The 25,913-nt window shown below is 43.7% G+C and overlaps 1 protein-coding gene across 5 annotated transcripts in view; it reads left to right on the top strand.

Annotated features, from left to right (window-relative positions):
* LZTR1 (leucine zipper like post translational regulator 1) overlaps nt 1-25,913 on the top strand; it is a 99,772-nt gene that overhangs the window by 27,971 nt on the left and 45,888 nt on the right. Inside the window, exons 11-21 of one of the 5 annotated variants that reach the window (XM_056537278.1) lie at nt 3,136-3,228; nt 5,158-5,253; nt 5,647-5,827; nt 6,813-6,982; nt 7,183-7,339; nt 7,905-7,928; nt 13,475-13,601; nt 18,123-18,272; nt 19,427-19,532; nt 19,981-20,061; nt 22,688-25,369. In XM_056537278.1, the coding sequence (XP_056393253.1) occupies nt 3,136-3,228; nt 5,158-5,253; nt 5,647-5,827; nt 6,813-6,982; nt 7,183-7,339; nt 7,905-7,928; nt 13,475-13,601; nt 18,123-18,272; nt 19,427-19,532; nt 19,981-20,061; nt 22,688-22,861 (1,359 nt within the window). In that variant the 3' untranslated portion in view covers nt 22,862-25,369. Of the gene's footprint in view, nt 1-3,135; nt 3,229-5,157; nt 5,254-5,646; nt 5,828-6,812; nt 6,983-7,182; nt 7,340-7,904; nt 7,929-13,474; nt 13,602-18,122; nt 18,273-19,426; nt 19,533-19,980; nt 20,062-22,687; nt 25,370-25,913 lie in introns of those variants that run through there. The other 4 variants (XM_056537280.1, XR_008847414.1, XM_056537279.1 and 1 more) reach the window with 4 other exon arrangements.

Genomic DNA, 25,913 nt, shown 5'->3' with positions numbered 1-25,913 from the left:
TCTCCGTGAGAGTATTCCTGCGTGGGCATGGACTGGACCTGATGTCAATATGCCGGACAGTAGTCTCGCCTGTCAATCTTCTCACAGCTGCCACTCTGCGGCTGGCACTCCGGTACCCCACTTCTGGTGTAAGGTGTCTGAAGGAGTGACCCATTGTATACTATTGACCCATACCAGTCAGCCAGACAGTGGTCTGTGTGGTATCCTCTGCCGCCTGTCACTCATCACACAGCTTATGTATCTGCGGCTGGAATTCCGGTACCTCACTGCTGTGCGAGGTGTCCGAAGGAATGGCCCGTTGTCTACCATGGACCCATACCAGTACGCCAGACAGTGGTCTGCATGGTTTCCTCCGCTGCCTGTCACACGGCTGCTGTATCTGCAGCTGGAGTTCCTGTACCCAACTGCTGTCCTCGGTATACGAAGAAGTGACCCAGTGTGTCCTATGGACCCGATACGGGATGAAGGGGATTCGCTTCACAGCTCCTCAGCCTTCCCCCATTTCCCAGGGGCGTGCAGTTTCTATCCATGGCTCCTAGGCCTCCCCGACCTCCCACCTATGACATGGGGCACAGTGATTGCCTATCTGACTGTTCCCTTTTTGCCAGAACCTAGAGGTGTATCTGTTCAGCCAGACTGTTGTCTGCATGGTTTACGCCACCATCGGTCTCTGATCTCAGAGCTGCCGCGGGCATGACCAGGATTCCTGTACCTCATTGCTGGGTTGAGGGAACTGGATGAGGATCCCTGCAGGTACACGAGACTGCTGCCAGTCAGCCAGTCCTTCATCTGCTGGATCTCCTACACTGCCAGGTCGCCCGTTAGATATTTCTTTTGAGTTGTTCCTATCTGCTGCCTCGATGGCTCTGGCCCATCTGGCTTCCTACTAGACTTTTTCTTGTCTCTCTATATGGCCTGTGTGTCTTGAGTCTCTACAGAAGATGGTCCCTTCCTTTGGCATCTTTCTTCATCTCCTTGGACTTGGGATCTTCAGGGAGCTCAGTTACTGGGCCTTGGTTGTCCAGGATCCTCGTCCGCAGGCCTTGCGGACTCGTGAGTTCAGTCTCTGGACTGATTCTCTTTCTTTGGTGGTTGTTTTTCCCACCCTAGGGGACTGCTTTGTTACGTCCCATCAGTATAGGTGTCCCCCCAATGAAGAGCGACCGAGAAAAGGAGATTTTGTACTCACCGTAAAATCTCGTAGCCTTCATTGGGGGACACCGCGACCACCCATTTCTTCAGTTTTTTTCTGGATGATCTTTTCCGGATGTTTTTTTTTATCCGGGATTCTTTTCTCGGGCCCTTCGGACTTGTTCTTTGTTGGCTTCTCCTACTGCTTTGTGACAAAACTGATTACCTCACTTCCAGTGAGCAGGTATATCCTGTCACACCCCCTCCCATAGACTCGCATTGAGGGGGCAGGGCCTGATGTCACAAGGCGTTGTGGCGACCCCCCCAAAGCCCGCACCAGCATTCGGAACTAAATGTTCCAAACACTGGGAAGGGGAGTGCCCCTTTAAGTTTAAGGAAGCAGTTCTATTTCACATGGTGATACTGGTTAACCCCTTTATGATCCAGAGAATGTTGGTTTCTGGCTCACATTATTTTCCTCCTCACCTTCTAAGTCCCATAATTTTTTTATTTTTCCACTAACAAAGTCCTATAAGGGCTTATTTTTTGCAGGACAAGTTGTACTTTTTATTGGTACACTTTATTTTATCATGCCATGCTGTAGTTTTCAATGGTAACACTTTTGTGTAGTTCTGGCTCTTTAATCCATTTTTTATGGGATGTGATGAAAATCAGCAATCTTGGCATTTTGGAATTTTTTTTGTCGTAGTCCTTTGACCACGTGGGATCAGGAAAGTAATAATGTAATAGTTCGGACAATCACACATGCAAAATTTATATACACACACTAAATATGTGTGGGAGTAATTTATTGGGGGGGGGGGCTTTTTTTTTTTGGGCCTCCCTAGGGGCCTATCATAAGCCATCATTATATGCTTTTACATAGATCTATGTAATGCAATTGCAATCTGTGCTTGATTGCCAAGGGTTTCCAAAGGCAGCCTTTAACAATCACAGAGCCAGGGAAGCCCGAGGAGCAGGAGCTTCCCTAGCAACCCATCGTCTTGGCGCGATTACATTGCCGGGGAGGAGGGGCACAAAGGGTTGGGACCACTAGACACCAGGGAATAGTGGCATTTTTATGTTAAAATGCTGTGATCTGTATAGCTCACGGTATTTAACCAGTTAAATTCTGTGATCTGTATAGCTCACGGTATTTAACCAGTTAAATGACAGACATCAGAGAGATCTCGAAGTCTATCATTACCGACAGATGTCAGCTGCTGACAGCAGCAGGCAGCTCCCAGTTGTGGGCCCGCGTCATGTCCACTCACCCAACCCATGTCATCCATGACACCTCATGGGTCAGGAAAGGGTTAAAGAGGTTATGTCATCTAGACAACCCAGTGCCTAAAGACAGTCATCCAATGATCAGTTGATGTTGAGGGGTCTGTAGTTGCACCAAAGCTGCACACACACAGGGCAGTAAGGCTTCACAAGCCTATTCCATCCATACCTTTGATAATAATTTGGGGTGCGGTATATCAATAAACACTTTGGTAAACCCTTCAGGAGGCAGGGCCAAAACACCTCTCTCCAAGTCAAGCCCTCTGATTGAAGGTGCATGCACCGTGTCAGTCGAGGGGGGAGTGGGAGTCTGAGATGCCCCGAATCATACCAGGCCCCGGGCCCTGCTTCCCAGTCTGATCAGGAAAACCCCTAGAGGGTTTACTAATGTTTTATTTTTTTATTTTATTTATACACTGCACCCTAAAATATTATCCAACTTATGGCTAGAGTAGGCTTGTGAAGCTCTACTGAACGTTGTGTGTTCGGTTTCATAAGCCTATTTTATGTGAACAGATTCCTATTTCACGCAGACTCTTTCACTTCCATTGTAATGTAATGTTGCAAATAGAGACTCTGTTCAGGTGAATGAGTTTAGTGTGGTATAATATGAGATTAAGAGCGAGGTCTGAAAAGTGATATGTTCCTTGAATGATTCATTTTTAGGAGGAAAAGCTTCTTATACAGTCCCTGTTTTTTCTTTTTTTTTCTCTACAGTTTTCATGTTATCCAAAATGCACTTTACATGAGGATTATGGAAGATTATTTGAGAACCAACAATTCTGTGATGTAGAATTTATTTTGGGAGAAGTGAGTAGTAGATTGTTACTAAAACGCCTAGATTACATTGTGTTGGGTATTTAAAGGGGTACTCCACTTGCCAGTGTTCGGAACATTTAGTTCCGAACACTGTGTGCGCGATGCTGGGGTCGGCCACGCCCCTCACTGCAAGTCCATGTTCTGAATGCTGGCCAGTTGAGAACTCCTTTAAAGGAAAACTGTCACATGTTTTGTCCCGCACTATCCACAGGTACCTGTGGATAGTGCGGGAGACACTGAACAATTTGAGTCCTACCTTGCCAGGATCCGCTGCGCCACTTGCCCGTTACAGGTCTTTTTCTGTGTATTAAAATTAGCACTTAACTGGCAAAGGCGGGGTTACTGCCTTCAACTGCCACTGTGTTGTAACCGCCGCCCTGCCCGCAGCACCGCCCGGCTAATGAATATTCATATATTGCCTTACTATGTTGTCTCATATCGACGAGTCCCGGACGCTACTGCACATGTGCGGGATTTCTCACTACACCCGGAAGCGGTCTTCAGCGCTGCTTCATTCGTCCGGAGCAGCGCTGAAGTAAGGGTGTAGGCAGTTTGAGACTCGGCCGATATGAGACAACATAGTAAGGCAATATATGAATATTCATTAGCCGGGCGGTGCTGCGGGCAGGGCGGCGGTTACAACACAGTGGCAGTTGAAGGCAGTAACCCCGCCTTTGCCAGTTAAGTGCTAATTTAAAAAAACAGAAAAATACCTGTAACGGGCAAACGGCGCAGCGGATCCGGGCAAGGTAGGACTCAAATTGTTCAGCGTCTCCCGCACTATCCACAGGTACTTGTGGATAGTGCGGGACAAAACATATGACAGTTTTCCTTTAAATCCTTTGGAATGTTTTGTGTTAAGTATATTTTTTCTTTAATTTTGGAGATTAATTTAATGTTCCAAATTGGAGCTGATTTTATTTAGTAAGTCTTCGGATGGAGATTCTGAGAGTGCCGGCACCCACTAAATTAGATCCACATTGAGGAAAAAATAGAGGAGACACTGGATTGCAGTTACTTGGTAATTTATTCCTCAGGTCTCGGATACAAACAATGGCCGATGGGCCGTTTCTCACTCACATGCGCTTAATCATGGCCAATGGGCCCACTAAATTAGTCAGCACTAGGACCCATAGTCGACAATGCATTCCATGTGCATTCTTTTGGTGGGTGAAATTTAGCATCGGAAAGCTCCGCCGCTGAAATTCTGTAGTATAGTGCATAGTGCGTGCAGCGGAATCCCAGTGACAGCTCTGCATTAAAATTTACAAGACTAATTTCTTAACTTAGAAAATCTGTAGTGTGCTTGGGCCCTTAAGTAGAGAAAAAGGTCAAGAACTGAATTATTTTATCACTTTTATTGTTGTTAGCAAACCATTTTTAAGAGTACCTCTCATGATCTTTATTTTTATTATTTGTTAGTTTTCTACCTTGATAGTGCTCTGTATTTTCTGTCAGATTCACAGACTGGGAAGGGTCGTTCCCCAGCAGGCGTGACATCATCTGAAAGCCATACAGGGGAGAACTTCCTCCCTCACTCTGCTACGCACAGCCCAGAGCAGTTCTAGTGTTAGATGAGCTATGATTGGCTAAGGCTGCACACACACCCCTTAACGCTCCAGACTGCATTTCTTGCTTTTGGACTTTTGCCAGGCCAGCAGGAGTCCAAAATCTGTGCAAAAGATAGGGGGAAATGTGCTCTGGACAAGTAGGGAGACACTTAGTGCCAGCTTTTTTAAACACAAAAAAAAAACATAGAAAACTTTTTTTTATTTTTTTTTAAACAAAGTATATTAGAAAGATTTTTTATTTACCATAAGGAGTGCAATAGCAAAAATTAGTTTTAATGACAGTGTCCATTTTAGAGTGTTTTACAGTGAATAACACAATGTTCTCTCCTAAAAATGTATTCATTTCTAGAAAGAGGAGAAAGTCCGAGGACACATTTCTATTATCACTGCTCGATGTAAATATCTGCGGAAGAAAATCACTCAAGCAAGAGAGAGGCATTGGCAAGTAAGTACAACCATGTGGCAATATCATATTTGGCCCATTTAGAATGCAGAAAACATTTTACTTTTTCCATTACAGCATTCTGACAACATTTCTGTTGGTTTTGCTGTTCTTGTTTTTGTGAGGCAAATTGTATTCTTTAACTGTGGCACTTTATATCATGTATATTATATATATTAGCGTTTAACTTCTCAACCACTCCGACTGTTTCTGTTTCATTGATAAATTTGTTCCATAGGATAGCTACATTATTCTCTATAGAAGTATTTCACTGCCGTAGTTGTAAAGCAGGATGTATGTATCAGTTATTATTATTTTAGTCTTTTATATGTTCAGTTACTGTGTGTTATTCCTTTATATGCTCAGCACATTAAGATAAAATGTTTTGTGCATCAGAAGGTAAAGCAGGATTCAGAAGATGATGGTCAGAGTGTGCCGCAAGAGAATGCAAGTTGTCCCCAGAAAACAAACCGGTCTCTCCCCATGCTGGATGTGGTTATCCGAGATGCAGAAGCTCGGCCATTTGAACTGCTCATGCAGTTTTTATACACAGACAAAATAAAATACCCACGGAGAGGTACATGTGCCCGAGTATTTTCAATCCAGAAATAAGAGCAAGGGGGGGGGGGTCTTTATTGTCCTTATAAAGTATGACTGTGACAAGTGGAGCACCGAAAAAAAAATTTGGGTCTGAAACCGAAAAAATGATGGATGTACTTGGCCCAAAATGACAACTCCAATGCAAGTTGTGCTACAGAGCAGTCATATACAATCTGTGACTATGTAGCTGTACAGTTGTGAAGTGTAGAAGCACAACACCCAGCATGTCCTTACTGCCTTTGGCTTTCAGAGCATGCTGGGAGTTATAGTTCTGCACCAGCTGCAGAGCCACAGATTGTAGATTGTTGCCGTGTAGCACAACATGCTTGGGTGTAGGTCAGTGTTTTCCAAACCGTGTTCCTCCAGCTGTTGCAAACCTACAATTCCAAGCATGCCCTGGCAGCCTTGTTATGATGCAAGTGTTTTAATTTATTGCACCAGTGACTGTATGAGGACTTATTAAATATGTTTCCTGTAAGGAAGGATAGTAACCTTAAAGGGGTACTCCACAGACCAGCGATCGGAAGCCAAACGCTGTTTTCGCGCTGCAGGGTCAGCCACGCCCCTCGTGACATTACGGCCATGCCCCCTCAATGCCAGTCTATGGGAGGGGGCGTGACTTCGTCACGCCCCCTCACATAGACATGCATTGAGGGGGCATGGTTGTGATGTCACGAGGGGCATAGCCGACCCCATGCAATGCGAAAACAGCGTTCAGAACATTTGCTTCTGATTGCAGTCCAGTGGAGTACCCCTTTAAGGGCCAGGAAATGTAGATTACATGGTCAGTACATACTGTATAACATTTGTAATCTCTTTTAACTCTTATAGAGTAAATCAGAACACGTATCATGCTATTTTTTACTTATTCCCCTCAATGGATAAATCAGTCTAGCAATAATTGATGATCTCATGGTGTCCGTGCTTATCGATTGTTATTAAAAGTGATTCTTCCCCCACAGGTCATGTCCAGGATGTCCTCCTCATTATGGATGTGTATAAACTAGCTTTGCACTTTAAGCTGTCACGACTTGAGCAGCTCTGCGTTCAGTACATTGAAGCATCTGTTGACCTTCAGAATGTCCTTGTAGTGTGTGAAAATGCAAACAAGCTGCAGCTGGACCAGCTAAAGGTAATACAGGGCCTGGCCAGCTCAAGGCTGTTACTTTCCAGGGTATGGGAAGCTCCAGATGTCACAGGCATTGCTTCAAAAGATTTAGTCCGTTATTGCCCCAGACCCATCCAGTTACTGTAAATGTCATTATTCATAAATATGAACTGCTCACTTGATGTATAATTGGTGTACTATTGACTTAACACCCTCTTCCCCAGGAGCACTGCCTGAACTTTGTTGTGAAGGAATCCCACTTTAACCAGGTGATCATGATGAAAGAGTTTGAGCATTTGTCGTCCTCATTGATCGTGGAGATTGTGCGACGGAAGCAGCAGCCTCCTCTCCGGATCCACTCCGATCAGCCTGTGGATATAGGTTTGTCACTGGCTTTTGTAGATTATTGTGTAAAATGTGTATACATAGCAAAAAATAGATCCACCACACTGGTTGTCTGTAAGTCAAATACGTTATGATATACGCGCACTACTGTCATATAATGTGCATCATATAAATAAAACTAGAGTACATTTAGCAATGTACATCTGATATATAACATGTGAAATTTATAATCACCATACATATATATTGTAAAAAGTGGCCTATCGCTGCATACCAGGGTATGCCAGGCAGAGTGAGGACCTCTGGATGTGCACCTTGTCCAGGCATCACGCTATGCCACGCTCCATAATGTATCAGGTGCATGGACCTTCAAGGATGCTCCCTCACATTGTTCTTGCCAGGGATGCCATAGGTCTGATTCACTAGCAATACATAGTTGTGGGGGCAGTCCTTGTTGGGTATATGTGATAATAAATGATTATGACTGTATCACAGCAGCCATTACAGTGAGACACACACATAAAGGTTTCACATATAAAGTCTTCCAGGAAGACACAGCATTTTTTTGTGGCATTTTCTTAAATTTCTTTGTTTTTTTCAGAAATTCTGTTGCAAGATAATAGCTGTAAGTCAGTAGGGAAATATAAAACATTTTACTTACAATGCTTTTTAATTATTTACTATTTCTCTTTTTAGTTTGTGTGTGCCATTTTCCTCTGTATGTTAAGGCTGCATGTAACATTTTCCCATAGACTTCCATTGTTTTTTGTTGTCTTGCCTTTTTTGTGCCATCTTTTCACATTCTTCAATAATCTGAAAATCTGAAATCACATAACTGGTGAAAAAAACTTGAATTTCTTAAATGGGCAATGTCATTAAGTGTGTTTTTTTTTCACATTTGATTCCTCAGGTTAAATAAATAATAATTTTAATTTACTCCCTGTAAAAAAATAAATAAAAAAAATTATATATATATATATATATATATATATATATATACATACCGTATTTATCAGGGTATACCACGCACCGGCCTATAACACGCACCCTCATTTTACCAAGGATATTTGGGTAAAAAAAAGTTTTTTACCCAAATATCCATGGTAAAATGAGGGTGCGTGTGTGCGCGTGTATACCCCGATACATCCCCAGGAAAGGCAGGGGGAGAGAGGCCGTCGCTGCCCGCTTCTCTCCCCCTGCCTTTCCAGGGGTCTAGAGCCCTGCTGCCGGCCCTTCTCTCCCCCTGGCTATCGGCGCCGCTGCCCGTTCTGTCCCCCTGACTATCGGTGCCGGCGCCCCATTGCCGGCGCCGATAGCCAGGGGGAGAGAAGCGGCGCCGACAGCCAGGGGGAAAGAAGGGGCAGCGGCACCCATTGCCTCCCCCCCATCCCCGGTGGCATAATTACCTGGGTCGGGTCCGCGCTGCAGCAGGCCTCCGGCGTGCGCCCCCTGTGTCGTTGCTATGCACGGCGCGGCGCACTGACGTCATGCGCCGCGCATAGCAACGAGGAAGGGGACGCACGCCGGAGGCCTGCAGCAGCGTGGACCCGACCCAGGTAATTATGCCACCGGGGATGGGGGGAGGCAACGGGGCAGCGGCGCCGGCAATGGGTGCCGCTGCCCCTTCTCTCCCCCTGGCTGTCGGCGCCGGTACCGATAGTCGGGGACAGAACGGGCAGCGGCGCCGATAGCCAGGGGGTCAGAAGGGCCGGCAGCAGGGCTCTAGACCCCAGGAAAGGCAGGGGGAGAGAAGCGGGCAGCGACGGCCTCTCTCCCCTGCCTTTCCTGGGGCGGTATAACACGCACATAGACTTTAGGCTAAAAATTTTAGCCTAAAAAGTGCGTGTTATACGCCGATAAATACGGTGTGTGTATATATATATATATATATAATTTTTTTTTTTTTTTTTATTATTATTTTTTTTAATGGCCTCATACATATGGCCACTAGGCCTTCTTTTGCTAGACCTCATTCCATATCCTTAAAAGCACAGGCTTTGGTCTACTGCTGGACTGGCATGAGACCAAAGTCTGGTAATGTGGTCTGGCCAGAGGCAGTGCATAGCTTCCCTCTCTGCCTGTAATAAATCTTAAAGTTAGTGTAGTTCATAATATAGTGTCTGTACCTGTGTGTGTGACAGTGGTCTCGCAATTCTTATGTGATTTTCGCCCCAATATTTATTTTTGACAGCATACAAAATGACTCATGTCTCGGGATTTCCCAGGTTGCAGTGCGTCTCGACCTGACATCACTAGTCAGTTGTGCAAAGGGAGCCAGTCCTGCTTCAATGGGTGGAGCAACCGCTGGGTGGAAGATAAATCATTTTACAACAGCTGTAGGCAGCCTGGTTAGAAAACACTGGTCTTTTGAATCGATGCAGCTCATTTGGGCTGCAATAAGTGGGGTGGCTGATGTGTTGGGAGGGAGGAAAGTGACCTCAAACTTACAAGCATGGAACTATGGGATGTGTAGTTTGAGAATTAAATCCAACAGGAAATATCCAGTTCACAAAAAGAAAGCCTGGCAGGTATGTACTAAAATCACCTTATGGTGGACAACCCCTTTAATGCACGCCTAGCAAGCAAAAGTGTGTAAAACACATTGAAAATGTGGTGCGAGTTCACATGCAGCTTCACAAAACCCACAACTGAAAAATGCATGACACACAAAATAAAACACAGCATTTTTAATTTCTTTTTTACCCGAAAAGTAGTGTGTAAAGGAGGCCTAACACACGAATCCTTGGATAAAAGGAGTAACTCTAAACCAGGAAGACATTCTTTTAGAGAGTAGTCAAAAGTTCAACCCCCTAACCTTAAAACTTACCTTTACCTGAACATGCAAAGCCTGTTTCTGGTCCTATTTCAGATGTCTGACATCCTGATATATTTAAAGGGTTTCTCTCTGTTGAGCAATGTCTGCTTGTTGGTGGGTCCCTTGGCAGTAAATTTATCACAAATTGTCCTTATCTTGAAACCATAACTAACAGCTTTAATCAATGGGGTAACCTGACAGTAAGGCTATATTCACATGACAGAATTTCCGCACATCTGCACAGATTCCGCATCTGCATTAATTTGGGTGGTCTCTGGCTTGTACGGATTTCATGCAAAATCTGCATGCGGAAATTCTGAAGTGTGAATAGGAGTGTGGAATCCCATTGAAGTCTATTGAGCTTTAATTTGATGCAGAATCTGTGCGGAATTCTGCCGTGTGAATATAGCCTTAAAGGGGTACTCCGCCACTAGACATTTTATCCCCTATCCAAAGGATAGTCCTCCGCTGCTGGGGACCCCCGGGATCTCTTGCTGCAGCACCCCGCTGTCATTACTGCAGAGAGCAAACTCGCTCCGTGCGTAATGACGGGTGATAGAGGGGCCAGAGCATCGTGACGGAGCACGGCCCACCCCTTAATGCAAGTCTATAGGAGGGGACGACCAAGGACACATACACGTCCTTGTGCCGTTAACAGTGTAACTCCCGACTAGAGCCCGGGCCATACCGGACGGCCCCCAGCGGATTCCTGTAGCTGGGGGCTGCCGTTAATAGCCGACGTGCGGCGATCGCCACGGCCAGCTATTAACCCTTTTAGATCGCCGCTGTCAAAGCTGACAGTGGTGTCTAAAGGGACCTTTGAACACTCCCCACTCCCTGGTGGACTAATAGTGTTAAAAAAAAAAAAAAAACATTAACCCCTTCCATATTAAAAGTTTAAATCGCCCCCCCTTTTCCCAAATTACATATAAAACATATATAAAAGTAATAAAAATAAACATATGTGATTTCGCCATGTGCGTAATATAATGTTAATTAAACCGCACGGTCAATGACGTACACAAAAAGAATTCCAAAGTCCAAAATTGTGTATTTTTGGTCACTTTGTATACCCTAAATTTTTTTATAAAAAGCAATCAAAAAGCCCCATCGAAACAAACATGGTACCAATAAAAACTTCAGATCACGACGCAAAAAATTAGCCATCATACCGCCCTGTACGTGGAACAATAAAAAAGTTATAGGGGTCAGAAGATAACAATTTTAAACATACTAATTTTTTTAGGGTCTATTCACACGTACAGTAATCTGCGCACGTGGAATTCCGCACGGATTCTGTATATGGATTCTGCATCAAATTAGAGCCCAATAGACCAATGGGATTCCACACTCCCATTCACACTTGAGAATTTCAGCATGCAGATTTTGCATTGATTCAGTGCACAAGCCATAAACCACCCAAATGAATGCAGATGCGGAATTGGTGCGGAAATTCTCTCGTGTGAATATAGCCTTAGTGTTCAATTTGCCTGCAGCACCACCATAGGAGGAAAGAAGCATTACATAGTGCCCATTTAAAGCGGACCTGTCAGCAGGTTTTCAGGGTATAGAGCATGGACATGGATGTGTAAGGCTTTTACCCTTAAAGGGGTATAGCTGCTATATACTACAGTGAAAGTTCTTTTCTTTCTGGATTTTTTTTTTTTTTTTCTGTCCACGGTACTCTCTGCTGACACCTCTGTCCATTTCAGGAACTGTCCAAAGCAGGACCTCATAGCAAACCTATCCTGCTCTGGACAGTTCCTGAAACGGACATAGGTGTCAGCAGAGAGTACCGTGGACAGAAAAAAAATAAAATAACTTTCCCTGTAGAAGAAAGCAGCTAATAATATTTTTAAATAGAAGTCATTTACAAATCTGTTTAACTTTCTGGCACCAGTTGATTAAAAAAAAATATTTTCCACCGGAGTACCCCTTTAAATATCTCATTGTTAATTGACCCTTCCAGTGCTAAGAGAGAGTTTAAATATATATTCAAATTGCTGCTACAGCACAGTTCAGCCCCCCTCACCAGTTAGTCACTTCACTGTCAATTAGGGGGAAAGAGGAGATGACAGCGCACAGAGGTTCTTTATACCCTAATAACCTGCCAACAGGTCCACTTTAAATCAATGGGTGGTTTAGGCAATGCACCACAGAACAGAAAACAGAGAGAGATGCACCTTGTATTAGCTGCTATATACTACAGAGAAAGTTCTTTTCAAGATGCACTCTCCACCCTGGCCAAGGAATAGTCCTGTTAACTAGAAGTCTCTAATAGGGTATATAAAACCACACAACCCCTTTAAACCATCATTGGCTCATCTCAGAGTCAAAGGACCTATAGACAAAAATCCAAGTTGGTCTTGCTAAGGGTGCATGCACTCCACATTTTCACTCTACGGGTGCCTGATCTGGCTGGGGGAGGGGAAAACCGTGTGCTCCCGTACACCATCCGGACCGACGCCCTAATCCATTGACTTTAATGAGCCGACCGGAGTCATCGTTTTACTCCGGTCGGCTCATTTTTAACCTGTATCCGGTTTTCCGACCGGACCTCAAAACGTAGTATACTATAGGCTCATTAAAATCAATGGATTAAGGCGTCTGTCCGGCTGGTGTACGGAAGCGCACGGTTTTCCCCTCCCCCAGCCGGATCCGGCACCCATAGAGTGAGAACATGGTGCGCATGCACCATAACAAGCTGTTTGTTCAAGTCAGGAGACCCATGGTTAGGCCAGGCTTAATATGGGTGCAAATGTTTGCCCAGATTACGGTCTTGTTGCCAGTAAAAGGTCGGTCATGACATCCCAGCTGACCAACAAGCAAACGCTGCTTATAGGCCCTATTACACGCGGTGATGTCAGCCTGTTTGGAATATAATGTAGCGTTGGGAAATCGTTTTAAATCGGTTATTTTTATTTCCCTGCAGTTTTCCTGAATGTCAGAAAGACTGCAGGTAGTAAGTATGGGTAGTGAGTGAATAGTGCGGGGGAAATAGTAGTAAATGAAGGTTGTAGAGAAAGGACAGATTCCAAATAAAGGGAATAATAGTCATACTACTATATGATGTGTGTTGCCTAAAAGCTGAAGCCATTGTGAAGGCTGAATAAATTGTTGCTAGATTTTAAAGGGGTTATCCAGAGCTCCTTTCCCCACATTTGTCTGCAGGTTGGGTGTGGGTTTGCAGCTCTGTTCCATTGAAGTGAATAGAAGAAAGTTGTAATAGCGCACACAACCTGAGGACAGGCATGGTATTGTTTTTGGAAGAAATAGCAAGTTGTGAGCCAGCGCTATATTTATATATACATATATATGCAAGTACTTATACAGCAGGTATTGTGTTTGTCCTTTAGGCACCTCTCTGGTCCAGGATATGAAGGCTTATCTGGAGGGCGCAGGAAGAGATTTCTGTGACATTACCTTATTGCTGGATGGACACCCTAGACCTGCACACAAAGCCATCCTGGCTGCTCGCTCCAGGTGAGCATGCTGCATTATTTTTGCTATCAAAAACAGAACCGTATCTGGTAGTTTAGGAGAATGAATGTGCCCTCTAGCAGCTACAAGTGAAATGTGTGAAATGTGTTCTAGCTAACTGATCCTGATTTCTTTTTCTTGAAGATAAGCCACTATTAGAGTTGTCTGGCTGCAGCTAATACTCTTCTCCCTATTGACAACACATGTACGTTCCAACCTGTGTGAGGGAGTCGGGATTCCTGTAATCTTTTTAAAGAAGTTTTCCCACACAACAATTAGTGGCAATTTTTAATTCGGTTTTTGAGCCAAAGCCAGAAGTAAAAAAAAAAAAAGTTGAAAAGGAATGAGAAAGTAAAAAAGGATATGTAGTGTCAGCTTAAAGGGGTACTTCTGTGGAAAACTTTTTTTTTTTTTTTTTGTTAAATCAACTGGTGCCAGATTTGTAAATTACTTCTATTTAAAAATCTTAACCCATGCAGTACTTATTAGCTGCTGAATACTACAGAGGAAATTCTTTTCTTTTTGGAACACAGAGCTCTCTGCTGACATCATGACCACAGTTCTCTCTGCTGACATCTCTGTCCATTTTAGGAACTGTCCAGAGTAGGAGAAAATTCCCATAACAAACATATGCTGCTCTGGACAGCTCCTAAAATGGACAGAGATGTCAGCAGAGAGCACTGTGCTCATGATATCAGCAGAGAGCTCTGTGTTCCAATAAGAAAACCATTTTCTCTGTAGTATTCAGCAGCTAATAAGTACTGGAAGGATTAAGATTTTTTAATAGAAGTAATTTATAAATCTGTTTAACTTTCTGGCACCAGTTGATTTAAAAAAAAAAAAAAAAAAAAAAAAGGTTTCCACGGTAGTATCCCTTTAACCGCTTAAGGACCAGGCACGTATGAGTACGTCCGTGGGAATTTCGCATCCGGCCGCGCGGCTTGCGAAACCGGACGCCTGCTGAAATCATTCAGCAGGCGTCCGAGGCAAACGCCGAGGGGGGTCCTGAGACCCCCCATGTCGGCGATCGCAGAAAATCGCATGTCAATTCAGACATGCGATTTTCTACTATTCCGGGCTGATCGGGTCTCTGGTCTCTGGAAAATAGTGATGATCTGACCTTTCAGTGACAGCCCAGATCATCTTGCAGGGTAGGAGTGAAGTCGCAGTGATGTGATCTCCTCCTATCCCCTGCCATTGGTCAGAACTGATTCTGACTAATGGCAGAGCAGGACAGTGGGTTGCCATGGCAACCCCCCGTTCTGCCCACCCCTGGATGTCGCAGGGAACATGGGGAGAAGAGGGAGGCCAGTACCTGCAGGAGAAGATGCCTGGGAACAGCTGATCGTCGCTGCAGACTGCTGGATCCTGGCTCAGGTAGGGAAGCAACGTGGGGTGGGGGAGGGGAATGAAAGTGAAAGTAAAGTGATCTATACTGTGGCAACCACTAGGAAGGCCAAACTGCAACTCCCAGCATGCAGAGACAGCCAAAGGCTGTCTGGGCATGCTGGGAGTTGTAGTTTTGCAACATCTGGAGGGTCACAGTTTGGGGACCACTGTTACAGTGGTGCCCAAACTGTAGCCCTCCAGATGTTGCCAAACTACAACTCTCAGCATGCCTAGACTGCCCAGGCATGCTGGGAGTTGTAGTTCTGTAACATCTGTCCCTTCAGATTTTGCAATTTTCATGAATTTTTAGAAAATTGCTGCTCTACTTTGAAGCCCTCTAATTTTTTCAAAAAGTAAAAATATGTCCATTTTATGATGCCAACATAAAGTGGACATATTGTATTTGTGAATAAAAATAAAATGTATTGTGAATATCCATTTTCCTTACAAGCAGAGCTTCAAAGTTAGAAAAATGCTAAATTTAAAAAATTTGGGGATTTTTCACCAAAAAAAGGACGCAAGTAACGCTGAAAATTTACCACCAAAATAAAGTAGAATATGTCACGATAAAACAATCTCAGAATCAGAATATTCGGTAAAAGTATTTTAGAGATATTCATTCTTAAAGTGACAGTGGTCAGATGTGCAAAAAACGCTCTGGTCCTACAGTGAAAATTAGCCTGTCCTTAAGGGGTTATGGATATGTTTACACTGCAGATTTTATGCTGCTGATTTCCGCTTTTTTGTAACCTTAGAGAATGTATACTGTATATGCTGCAGATTTATGCTGTTTAAATAAACAGCATAAAATCTGCCACGTATACAGTACGTGCGAACATGCCCTTAAAGTTCAGCTGTGCTGATGCGGTCTGTCCTCGGCATACCGCAACATTACGACACAAAAAAAAGCCCACATATACTGTGGCGTACTGCAGCAGGCAAATGGACTACTTTTAGTCCACGTCCTGCATGTATATGTTTATGTAGCGAGATTGAACAGCACGGGCGACCTGCTAAATAAAATACATGTGTAGGAAGTGGTCTGAATGGAGTCACGCCACTAGCTGAATGGGCCTGTCCGTATACTTCACAGTATACGACAGAATTCCTTTTTAGGGTGCGTTCACACATACGCAGATTGGATGCGTAGGATATTCTGCTGCAGATTTCAGTGTAAACTAAATGAGTGAGCACAGCTTCTAATCTGCAGTTACAAATCCTGCGCAGGATCCTGTACGCGGGAACGTACCCTTAACGGGATACCAACGTATACCTAGGATGGACTACATTAACACAGTGGGAACCTAGGCTTGCTGTGGTATCCATGGAACGATCAGCAATGTCCTAGTGCAATGTTTCCCAACCAGGGTGCCTCGAGATGTTGCAAAACTACAACTCCCAGCATGCCCGGACAGCCTTTAACTGGAAGTTGATCCACTTACTGTAGAAACTGCCAAATGCTACGGTTATATGTGAAAATAGGGATCTAACACATCGGATTCTTATCCTTCAGTATTTTTTGCTTCCCTGGAAATATGGCCACAGGGCGCTCCTCCCTATTACAATATGCATGTTCACCTAAGGTGACCGGAATGTTTACAGGAGCTGATACCTGTTTTCCAAGCCATTGTTCACTCAACAGCCATCTGACATATGTGGCTGGCATTAAAGGGGTTATCCAGGAAAAAACTTTTTTTTTCTATATATCAACTGGCTCCAGAAAGTTAAACAGATTTGTAAATTACTTCTATTAAAAAATCTTCATCCTTTCAGTACTTCAGAGCTTCTGAAGTTAAGGTTGTTCATTTCTGTCTAAGTGCTCTCTGATGACACCTGTCTCGGGAACTGTCCAGAGTAGAAGCAAATCCCCATAGCAAACTTATTCTACTCTGTGCAGTTCCCGAGACAAGCAGAGATGTCAGCAGAGAGCACTGTTGCCAGACAGAAAAGAACAACTCAACTTCAGCAGCTGATAATTATTGGAAGGATAAAGATTTTTTTAATAGAAGTAATTTACAAATCTGTTTAACTTTCTGGAGCCAGTTGATGAATAAAAAAAAAAGTTTTTTTCCTGGAATACCCCTTTAATATACTAGGATAAAAAAAATGCATGTTTAACAGTCTCTTCTGTGCAGATAAAATGCCATACATGTTTTACTATGCTGTACATGCATGTTAATGGTCTGAGTCTTGATGTGAGAGGAGCCAGCCTTTATTCATCTGTTGAAACGGTTATAGCACAGTGTTTCCCCACCAGGGTGCCTCCAGCTGTTGCAAAAGTTCAACTCCGAGCATGCCCGGACAGCCAAAGGCTTTTTCCGGGCAAGCTCAGAGTTGTGGTTTTGCAACAGCTGGAGGCACCCTGGTTGGGAAACACTGTTATAGCAGATTATTTATTAGAGCACTATTAAAGGGGTACTCCAGTAGAAAACAATTTTTTTTTTTTTTATATTTCAACTGGTGCCAGAAAGTTAAACAGATTTGTAAATTACTTCTATTTAAAAATCTTTAATCCTTCCAGTACTTCTCAGGAGCTATATACTACAGAGGAAGTTCTTTTATTTTTGAATTTCCTTTCTGTCTGACCACAAGTGCTCTCTGCTGACACCTCTGTCCATGTCAGGAACTGTCCAGAGCAAGAGAGGTTTGCTATATGGCTCCGGACATTTCCTGACATGGGCAGAGGTGTCAGCAGAGAGCACTGTGGTCAGACAGTAAAAGAAACTCAAAAAGAAAAGAATTCAGCAGCTGATACATACTGGAAGGATTAAGATTTTTAAATAGAAGTCATTTATTAATCTGTTTAACTTTCTGGCACCAGTTGATTTAAAAAGAAATTGCTTCCACCGGAGTACCCCTTTAAGCTAAACAGATTGTTTAGTGAGAGTGAAGAATGACGCTGCCAGACACTTATGACCGTATCTGTGGATCCAACATGCCTGATGATTCTCTGCATTGGCATCTGCCACTGGGGAATAGTCGGGAGGCCCCCATACACATCTCATAGTCATCCAGTCCTGACTAAACCACAGGTTTGGCTAACACTAATGTAAACGGCCAGCTTAACAGTAAGATGACTTAGTTTACCAAGAGCAGTACATGTAAATCGGATCCTTGTCGTGGGTTTCTTTGCAGTTATTTTGAGGCCATGTTCCGCTCTTTCATGCCCGAGGATGGACAAGTGAATATTTCTATTGGCGAGATGGTGCCAAGCAAACAAGCCTTTGAATCACTACTTCGATACATCTATTATGGAGAAGTCAATATGCCACCTGAAGACTCTCTGTATCCTTTTCATCCAGCAACATTAAATTATCTCCAAATGAGAACTTTTATATCATATTTTATTTGCTTAATCTTTTCTACTCTGCTTTAGAAAACTGCTGGTTCTCTGCACTAACTCTGATTTCCAAAAAGGGGTGCAGTGATCGTCCCCTCAGTAGCGGAAGAGAAGTCCTTACCCTGTAATGCAGTGATTCCCAACCAGGGTGCCTCCAGGTGTTGCAGAACTACAACTCCCAGCATGCCTGGACAGCCAAAGGCTGTCCAGGCATGCTGGGGGTTGTAGTTTTGCAACATCTGGAGGCACCTTGTTTGGGAAACACGGCTGTAATGTGTCGCAGCATCTGTGGCCGCCTCCCAGCTGTGTCTGTATACAGTAATTGGCGTCTGTATTTTGAGGACAGCAATGAATACACTGGGGGAGATTCTCATAGAATTTTGCGCCCCAAAAATATCAATTTCGACCACAGTATCGACCACATTTTCAAAGAGCTTTGTGCCGCGGTTTACACTGTTCACGTCAGTTTTGCCAAAGTGGGCGTGTCCATGTATATTGTCTGCTTTACATGATATTTTTATAGGGGTGAGAGTCCTGTTTACATAAAAAAAAAAATTCTCACCAGCTTTTTGTTAGTGTAGAAATCACAGAGATGGTTGCAGTTTTATTGTTTTTGGTTTGTTTTTTTCTTAGTTTTTTGGGGAAAAGGTCTTATTTAAGTAATTATTTAAAAAAAATTATATATATATATATATATATATATATATTTATTTATTTTTTAATTTTTATTTTTTTCTTGGTCACTGCACCTGCACTCACATTTTAAGCTCAGAAAAGTTCTATTTATACAGTTATCGCTTGTCTGGGCTTGTTTACGCCAGAATTTTCTGGGATGTAAAATGTAGCAATTTTGGCTCCCAAAAATCCAATATGGCTGCAAAAAAAAATTTGGCGTGAAAAACAAAACAAAAGTGGCACGAAAAAAGCAAAAGTGGCACAAGAGACCTTTGAAAATGCGAGGAGAAAAAAATATGGTGTGAATAATATCGCTGGAACATAAATTACAGTAGTTTTTGAGAATCTCCCCCCACTGTCTGTACCTGCTCTTTCCTAATAAAGTCTACAAATGAGTCTCTTTATTCCTTAACAAAACTACCAGTTATTTGTTCTCTGCTCCATATTATTACGGATTCTTCAGTAACCGGCTGCAGGCCTATTGCCGGCAAAATCTGGAGATGAACGTGACTGTTGAGAATGTGCTCCAGGTAAAGGAATCTGTGGATTTTTCTTCATCACCGATAGCTTTATCTATACAGTGGAAAGTACGGGAGGCTTTTGCGTGTGGCCACTGTTCGCATTCTTGGCTTTAACAAGAGAATATTACATGGAGCCTGTTATGATAGACCAGAATAGGGACCAGTATAGAAATATTGGGGGAGATTTATCGAAACCTGTCCAAAGGAAAAGTTGTCGAGTTGTCCATGGCAACCAATCAGCTCGCTTCTTTAATTTTTAACAAGGCCTCTGAAAAATGAAAGAAGCGATCTGATTGGTTGCTATGGGCAACTGGGCAACTTTTCTTCTAGACAGGTTTGGATAAATCTCCCCCATACTGCATCTATAGGATTCTGATGCGATTCTAAATATGTGAATCAAACCATGTACTATAAAAGAAAAAGACAAATCCTGGTTTAACGTGAAATATGTTTTCAGATCTTAGAAGCAGCAGACAAGACACAAGCCCTGGATATGAAGAAACATTGTCTTCACATCATTGTCCATCAGTTCACCAAGGTTGGTGGCATCTTTTCTGGGGCTCTGGGAACATGTTGTCCTTTCATCTTCAGTTTTGGAGCAATCTTTTCTAATGTGCCTTAAAAAAATGCTGGTTCTCTGCACTAACGCTACTAAATCTGACTGTTATATTCGTGTGTGTGTGGAAGTAAAGGATTGGTGGGCTTAAAGAATGACTGGATTGGTCTCATCTGATTTCGCCCCAAGTGTTGGCTTGCATTATGCCGTCTGTGTAAGACTTCATTGGCTTTTGAGTATTTTCCCATTACAAGAGTAATGAAGTGCGTATCGGCTCACCAGCACCTTCTTCCACATCATCCTTGTGAATCAGTCTAGTGCAGTGTTTCCCAACCAGTGTGCCTCCAGCTGTTGCAAAACTACAACTCCCAGCATGCCCGGACAGCCAAAAGCTATCTGGGCATGCTAGGAGTTGTAGTTTTGCAACAGCTGCAGACCCCTGGTTGGGAAACACTGGTCTAGCGCTTGCTCTTTCACTGGAGGAGCTGTCACCACTTGTGCTACATCTCTCTTTTTCTACACGTTGATTCATTACACCATCTGTTAAAGTCTCATTGTGATGAAGTATCAGTCTGTTTGCTACCTCTACTTGGAGCACTTATGTTTTGTATGCATCTTTTGTCTGTTGTGGATTTCTATTAACATAACCCTTTTATGCATGTGCAGAAATAAAACTATTATTGTCTGTCCTGTCTCTGTGCATAACTACTACTTTCATATGCTTATACACTGTACCATAATATGATAAAACCAGAGGGTGTTGAATAGTGGTGTTAACCCTACCAATTCATTTTATGAAGTAAAGCAGCTATGTTCAATTACTACCATGTATAGTACATTTCCTACCAACCCAACATCCACAGTACTGAGCTGCTGACAAGTGGTCATACATTCTTGCTAATTATTACCCCTTTAAGAAATACTTTATTTAGACATAGCTCTTAAAGAGGACAATGGGGAGGGGTATACATGCTATAAAAAGGTATGTGATCAGCCCCCTCCCCAAGATATACAAAGGTTAAAGTCACTCATTTTTTCAGTGACCACAGGTCCTCTTTAAAGGAGTTATCCAGTTTAGTAAAATGTATCCCCTGATCAGATAAGTGTCAGATAAGCTATCAGACAGGAGAGAACACAGAGGAGTCCTATCAGACAGGAGAGAGCACAGAGGAGTGCTATCAGACGGGAGAGCACAGAGTGCTATCAGACAAGCCAGAGCACAGAGGAGCACTATCAGACAGGAGAGAGCACAGAGGAGTACTATAAGACAGGAGGGAGCACAGAGGAGTCCTATCAGACAGGAGAGAGCACAGAGGAGTCCTATCAGACAGGAGAGAGCACAGATGAGTCCTATCAGACAGGAGAGAGTACAGAGGAGTCCTATCATACAGGAGAGAACACAGAGCAGTCCTATCAGACAGGAGAGAACACACAGGAGTGCTATCAGACAGGGGAAAGCACAGAGGAGTCCTATCATACAGGAGAAAGCCCAGAGGAGTGCTATCAGACAGGAGAGAGCACAGAGAAGTCCTATCAGACAGGAGAGAGCACAGAGGAGCGCTATCAGACAGGGGAGAGCACAGAGGAGCGCTATCAGACAGGAGAGAGCACAGAGGAGCGCTATCAGACAGGAGAGAGCACAGAGGAGTCCTATCAGACAGGAGAGAACACAGATGAGTCCTATCAGACAGGAGAGAGTACAGAGGAGTCCTATCATACAGGAGAGAGCACAGAGGAGTCCTATCATACAGTAGAGAGCACAGAGGAGTACTATCAGACAGGAGATATACCAGAGGAGTCCTATCAGACAGGAGAGAGCACAGAGGAGTACTATCAGACAGGAGATATACCAGAGGAGTGCTATCAGACAGGAGAGAGCACAGAGGAGCGCTATCAGACAGGAGAGAGCACAAAGGAGCGCTATAAGACAGGCGAGGGCACAGAGTAGCGCTATCAGACAGGAGAGAGCACAGAGGAGCGCTATCGGACAGGGGAGAGCACAGAGGAGTGCTATCGGACAGGAGAGAGCACAGAGGAGCGCTATCAGACAGGAGAGAGCACAGAGGAGCGCTATCAGACAGGCAGTGAGCACAGAGGAGTGCTATCGGACAGGGGAGAGCACAGAGGAGTGCTATCGGACAGGAGAGAGCACAGAGGAGCCCTATCGGACAGGAGAGGGCACAGTGGAGTCTTTTCAGACAGGAGAGAGCACAGAGGAGTGCTATCAGACAGCGGAGAGCACAGAGGAGTGCTATCAGACAGGGGAGAGCACAGAGGAGTGCTATCAGAAAGGAGAGCGCACAGAGGAGTCCTATCATACAGGAGAGAGCACAGATGAGTCCTATCATACAGGACAGAGCACAGAGGAGTCCTATCAGACTGGAGAGAGCACAGAGGAGTGCTAGCTCACCCTCACTTACTGGACTTTGTCCATGCCTGTGCTTCAGCTTGGACGAAGCCATTAATTTATAAGCCATGATTTCTATAAAAAGGAAATACAAATGTATAAAGTATATTAGAAAGGTTAATGTTTTGCCAATATGTACAACATATAAAACATTTTTGAATCTGACAGTGCACATTTCAGGTCAGTCTGTTTTTTTATTAGATAGAGGATGACACCACACTGCTCCTCATTCTTCCTCCTTTCCTTTCCCACATGAAGGTTGCCAAGTTGCCGAACCTACGTTTATTGAGCCAGCCATTGCTCATCAACATTATCGAATCTCTGGCCAGCCACATCTCAGACAAGCAATGTGCGGAGCTAGGCTCAGACATATGAATGACCACTTTCTAGGACCTACCTGTGGACAGTTTGAATCATTCCTCGCTGCTGAATGTCCTTCACAGCCAGAACGCTTGGGACCATGAAGTTGTATCAAGAAATGAGCAGCTGTTGATTTGACCTGAGTATTCTATACATACTGATAGTGAGAAGATTTATCCTGCACATTATAGCAGTAATAAATCAAGGATCACCATCATGTGGTATTTCCATTTATGTATAGAAGCTGCGTGTAGTTGCACATACATTTTTTGTTTTTTACTTTCTGAATGTAGTTTAAAGTACTTAACAGCTGTATACTATATAAATATCCAATAATACCACTGTTTTTGCATTGGGTGTAATACCTACATATGCAGACATATGAATGACTGACTTTAATGGGTTATCCAGCAGCGGGGGGGTTCAAAAGTATGCCTGCTTTCTGGTATATAACAAACAACCTTTAAAGCGTACCCGTTAAATCCAACAAAAATATTTTGTATCACTCAGTACCTAATCCTGATCATGTACATCTAATTTGTGTGTTTCTAGCACCTTTATTTATTTTTATTACACTTATAATTTAGCTCACTAGTCTGAATTCCTCTCAAAGGGAGGGGGTGTGGCCTCACTGTGCAGGTCTCCGCCCCCTCCCTCAGTATGCTGTCTGCCCACATCTCCACTAGCATTAGCAAAACTACGACTCCTTGTCCTCACTGACAGTAGGGGGACACAAGCTGACAGTGGGAAGCTTTTTCCTCCAGCTCTGAGCCCTGCACTCACAGCTGTCAATCAAGGAAGTGTGTCCATGACATAGGTGATGATGCATGGACACAGCAGGACTAGTATGTGTCCAAGCAGGCAGGGGGGCAGTTGTTTGACTGGCTTTTTCAGTATGAAATACTGAAAATCTTCTAATAAAAGCAATTGCAAAAACTATTGGTCATACATGCTTTACAACATATCAACAGTTTTTGTATCTGACAGTGCCCATTTAACTCCCCTCCTATGCTCCAACAATGCCTCTGGGGTCCTGCTTGGTCCCCCCCATTATTCTTCTTGATCAGGCCCTGGTGCACCTGGGTCCAGTGTGTGACGCTGCCGCTCAGGGTAGTACTGGCCACAGCGATGTCCCGTCTCAGCCAGTGATTTGCTGAGCAGCAGTGTGACATGCTGGACCCGACAGTCACGCTCCGGCTCACAAAGAGGATCACTGCGGGGCCCGTAGTAGGACACCAGAGACATTGGAGTGCACGAGGTCTTAATCAAGTGGTCTTTTAATTGTTGCAAAAACTCTTACTTTCAGCATCCACTAGATATGAAAGAGATGTAGAACCACTCCTTGGAAATCATTTATTATGTATGCGATGGGGTCTTATTTATTTGTTTTATAAAGTGTGTTGTGCTAGCAATGTGACAAACATATATAAATACAGGTATCAGTACATGGTAACACACCCATATTACATACAACTTCCTCGGAGTACACCTTCGTTTCCTCTTTGTGGACCTATGTCTGGTAGAATTATCCCTGAATCTTTAAAACACATACTTTTTTTGCACTAATGAGAAAAACTTCAATGGCTCATTTCTTGTATAGAAATATATATTGAGATATTAAAAACTTGCTTTATATTTACTTGGATTAGAGATATTGTTAGTCTGAAATAAACCTTTACAGACTACCAAAGGACACCTTACCCAATATCGGGTAAAAATAAAATAAAAATGTTGCAGAAGCATTATAGCATTGCTTACCTATTTACCCCAGTTCTAAAACCACCAATATCCATTTGTTTTGTGTGCCTGTGGTTCTCCTGTGTCATATAATTACTGTACTTACCAGTTGAGAAGTTGCTCAGTACCACAATTCCCAGAATGCACTGCTTCCCCTCAGCTGTTCATTAAAGCCTGCTCACCCCTATCCCACAGCACTCCTGCCAGTTTCCTGCCCAGAGCTTCTGCAGAATATTGCTCTGTACAGCAGAATGTCTCCACACAGCAAGTCTGCAAAGGATGCTGCATTCATTCCCTATCTGCTTCTCTGCCTGTGGCATTGTTCAGCACAAGGGCTTAGAGTGCAGAGACTAATGCGTCATCTCGGAAGGGAGGTGCTGAGGCCACACTGACAAAGAACTACACAACTTCGTGTTGTGGTAAATAAAATAAAAAAACATTCTGAAGCCAGTACAGTTTGTGATAACTCTATATTAGTAAGTTATATGTCCTAGGGTGACAGTTTTATCTAGAAACTATTTTCTGATACCAAAATACCCATTTAATTTCTATGCATAAGACTCAAATTGACGTAATCTCCTGATATGCCCCCCTGCTCAATTTCTCAGTCTTCAGAAAATACTCCAGTACTGTTAAATTACGAAGTATTCCACTGATTATTTTGTCACTGTCAGTCTATGGCTCTTTAAAAGGGAAAACTACATTTTATTCAGCTTAGCAAAGCCTGCAGCAAAAAACTTTAAAGGAGTACTCCGCTGCTCAGCGTTTGGAACAAACTGTTCCGAACACTGGAGCCGGGAGCTCGTGACGTCATAGCTATGCCCCCTCATGATGTCACATCACGCCCCCTCAATGCAAGTCTTTGGGAACGGCGTGACTGCTGTCACGCCCCCTCCCATAGACTTGCAATGAGGGAGCGGGGTGTGACGTCATGAGGGGGCATAGCTATGACGTCACGAGCTCCCGGCTCTAGCGTTCGAAACAGTTTGTTCCAAACGCTGAGCAGCGGAGTACCCCTTTTAAAGGGTTGACCACCTCCGCCCCCCACCTCTGAGATGCGCTTTTGGTGAACAGGAGTGATGGCCCACGCAGCCAATCGGATGGGATTCTGAGTTGGTAATTGGCTGAGTGGGCTGTCACTCCGGTTCACCATGAGTGTGCTTCTGAAAGTGAGGGCAGGAGCGCTGGGGGGAGGGGGACACGAGATTTCGGGCCCCCCAGGATCACACACTTATCCCTAATCCACAACAAAACTGGAGTACCCCTAACAGGTTTCAAACATTAAATAACATAAAACAATCTCTAAAGCATTTTCCTTAAATTTGGAGAG

Source organism: Hyla sarda, chromosome 1 (assembly GCF_029499605.1).
Source record: "Hyla sarda isolate aHylSar1 chromosome 1, aHylSar1.hap1, whole genome shotgun sequence".
Taxonomy (NCBI): domain Eukaryota; kingdom Metazoa; phylum Chordata; class Amphibia; order Anura; family Hylidae; genus Hyla; species Hyla sarda.
This window is presented reverse-complemented; position numbering and strand designations above follow the sequence as displayed.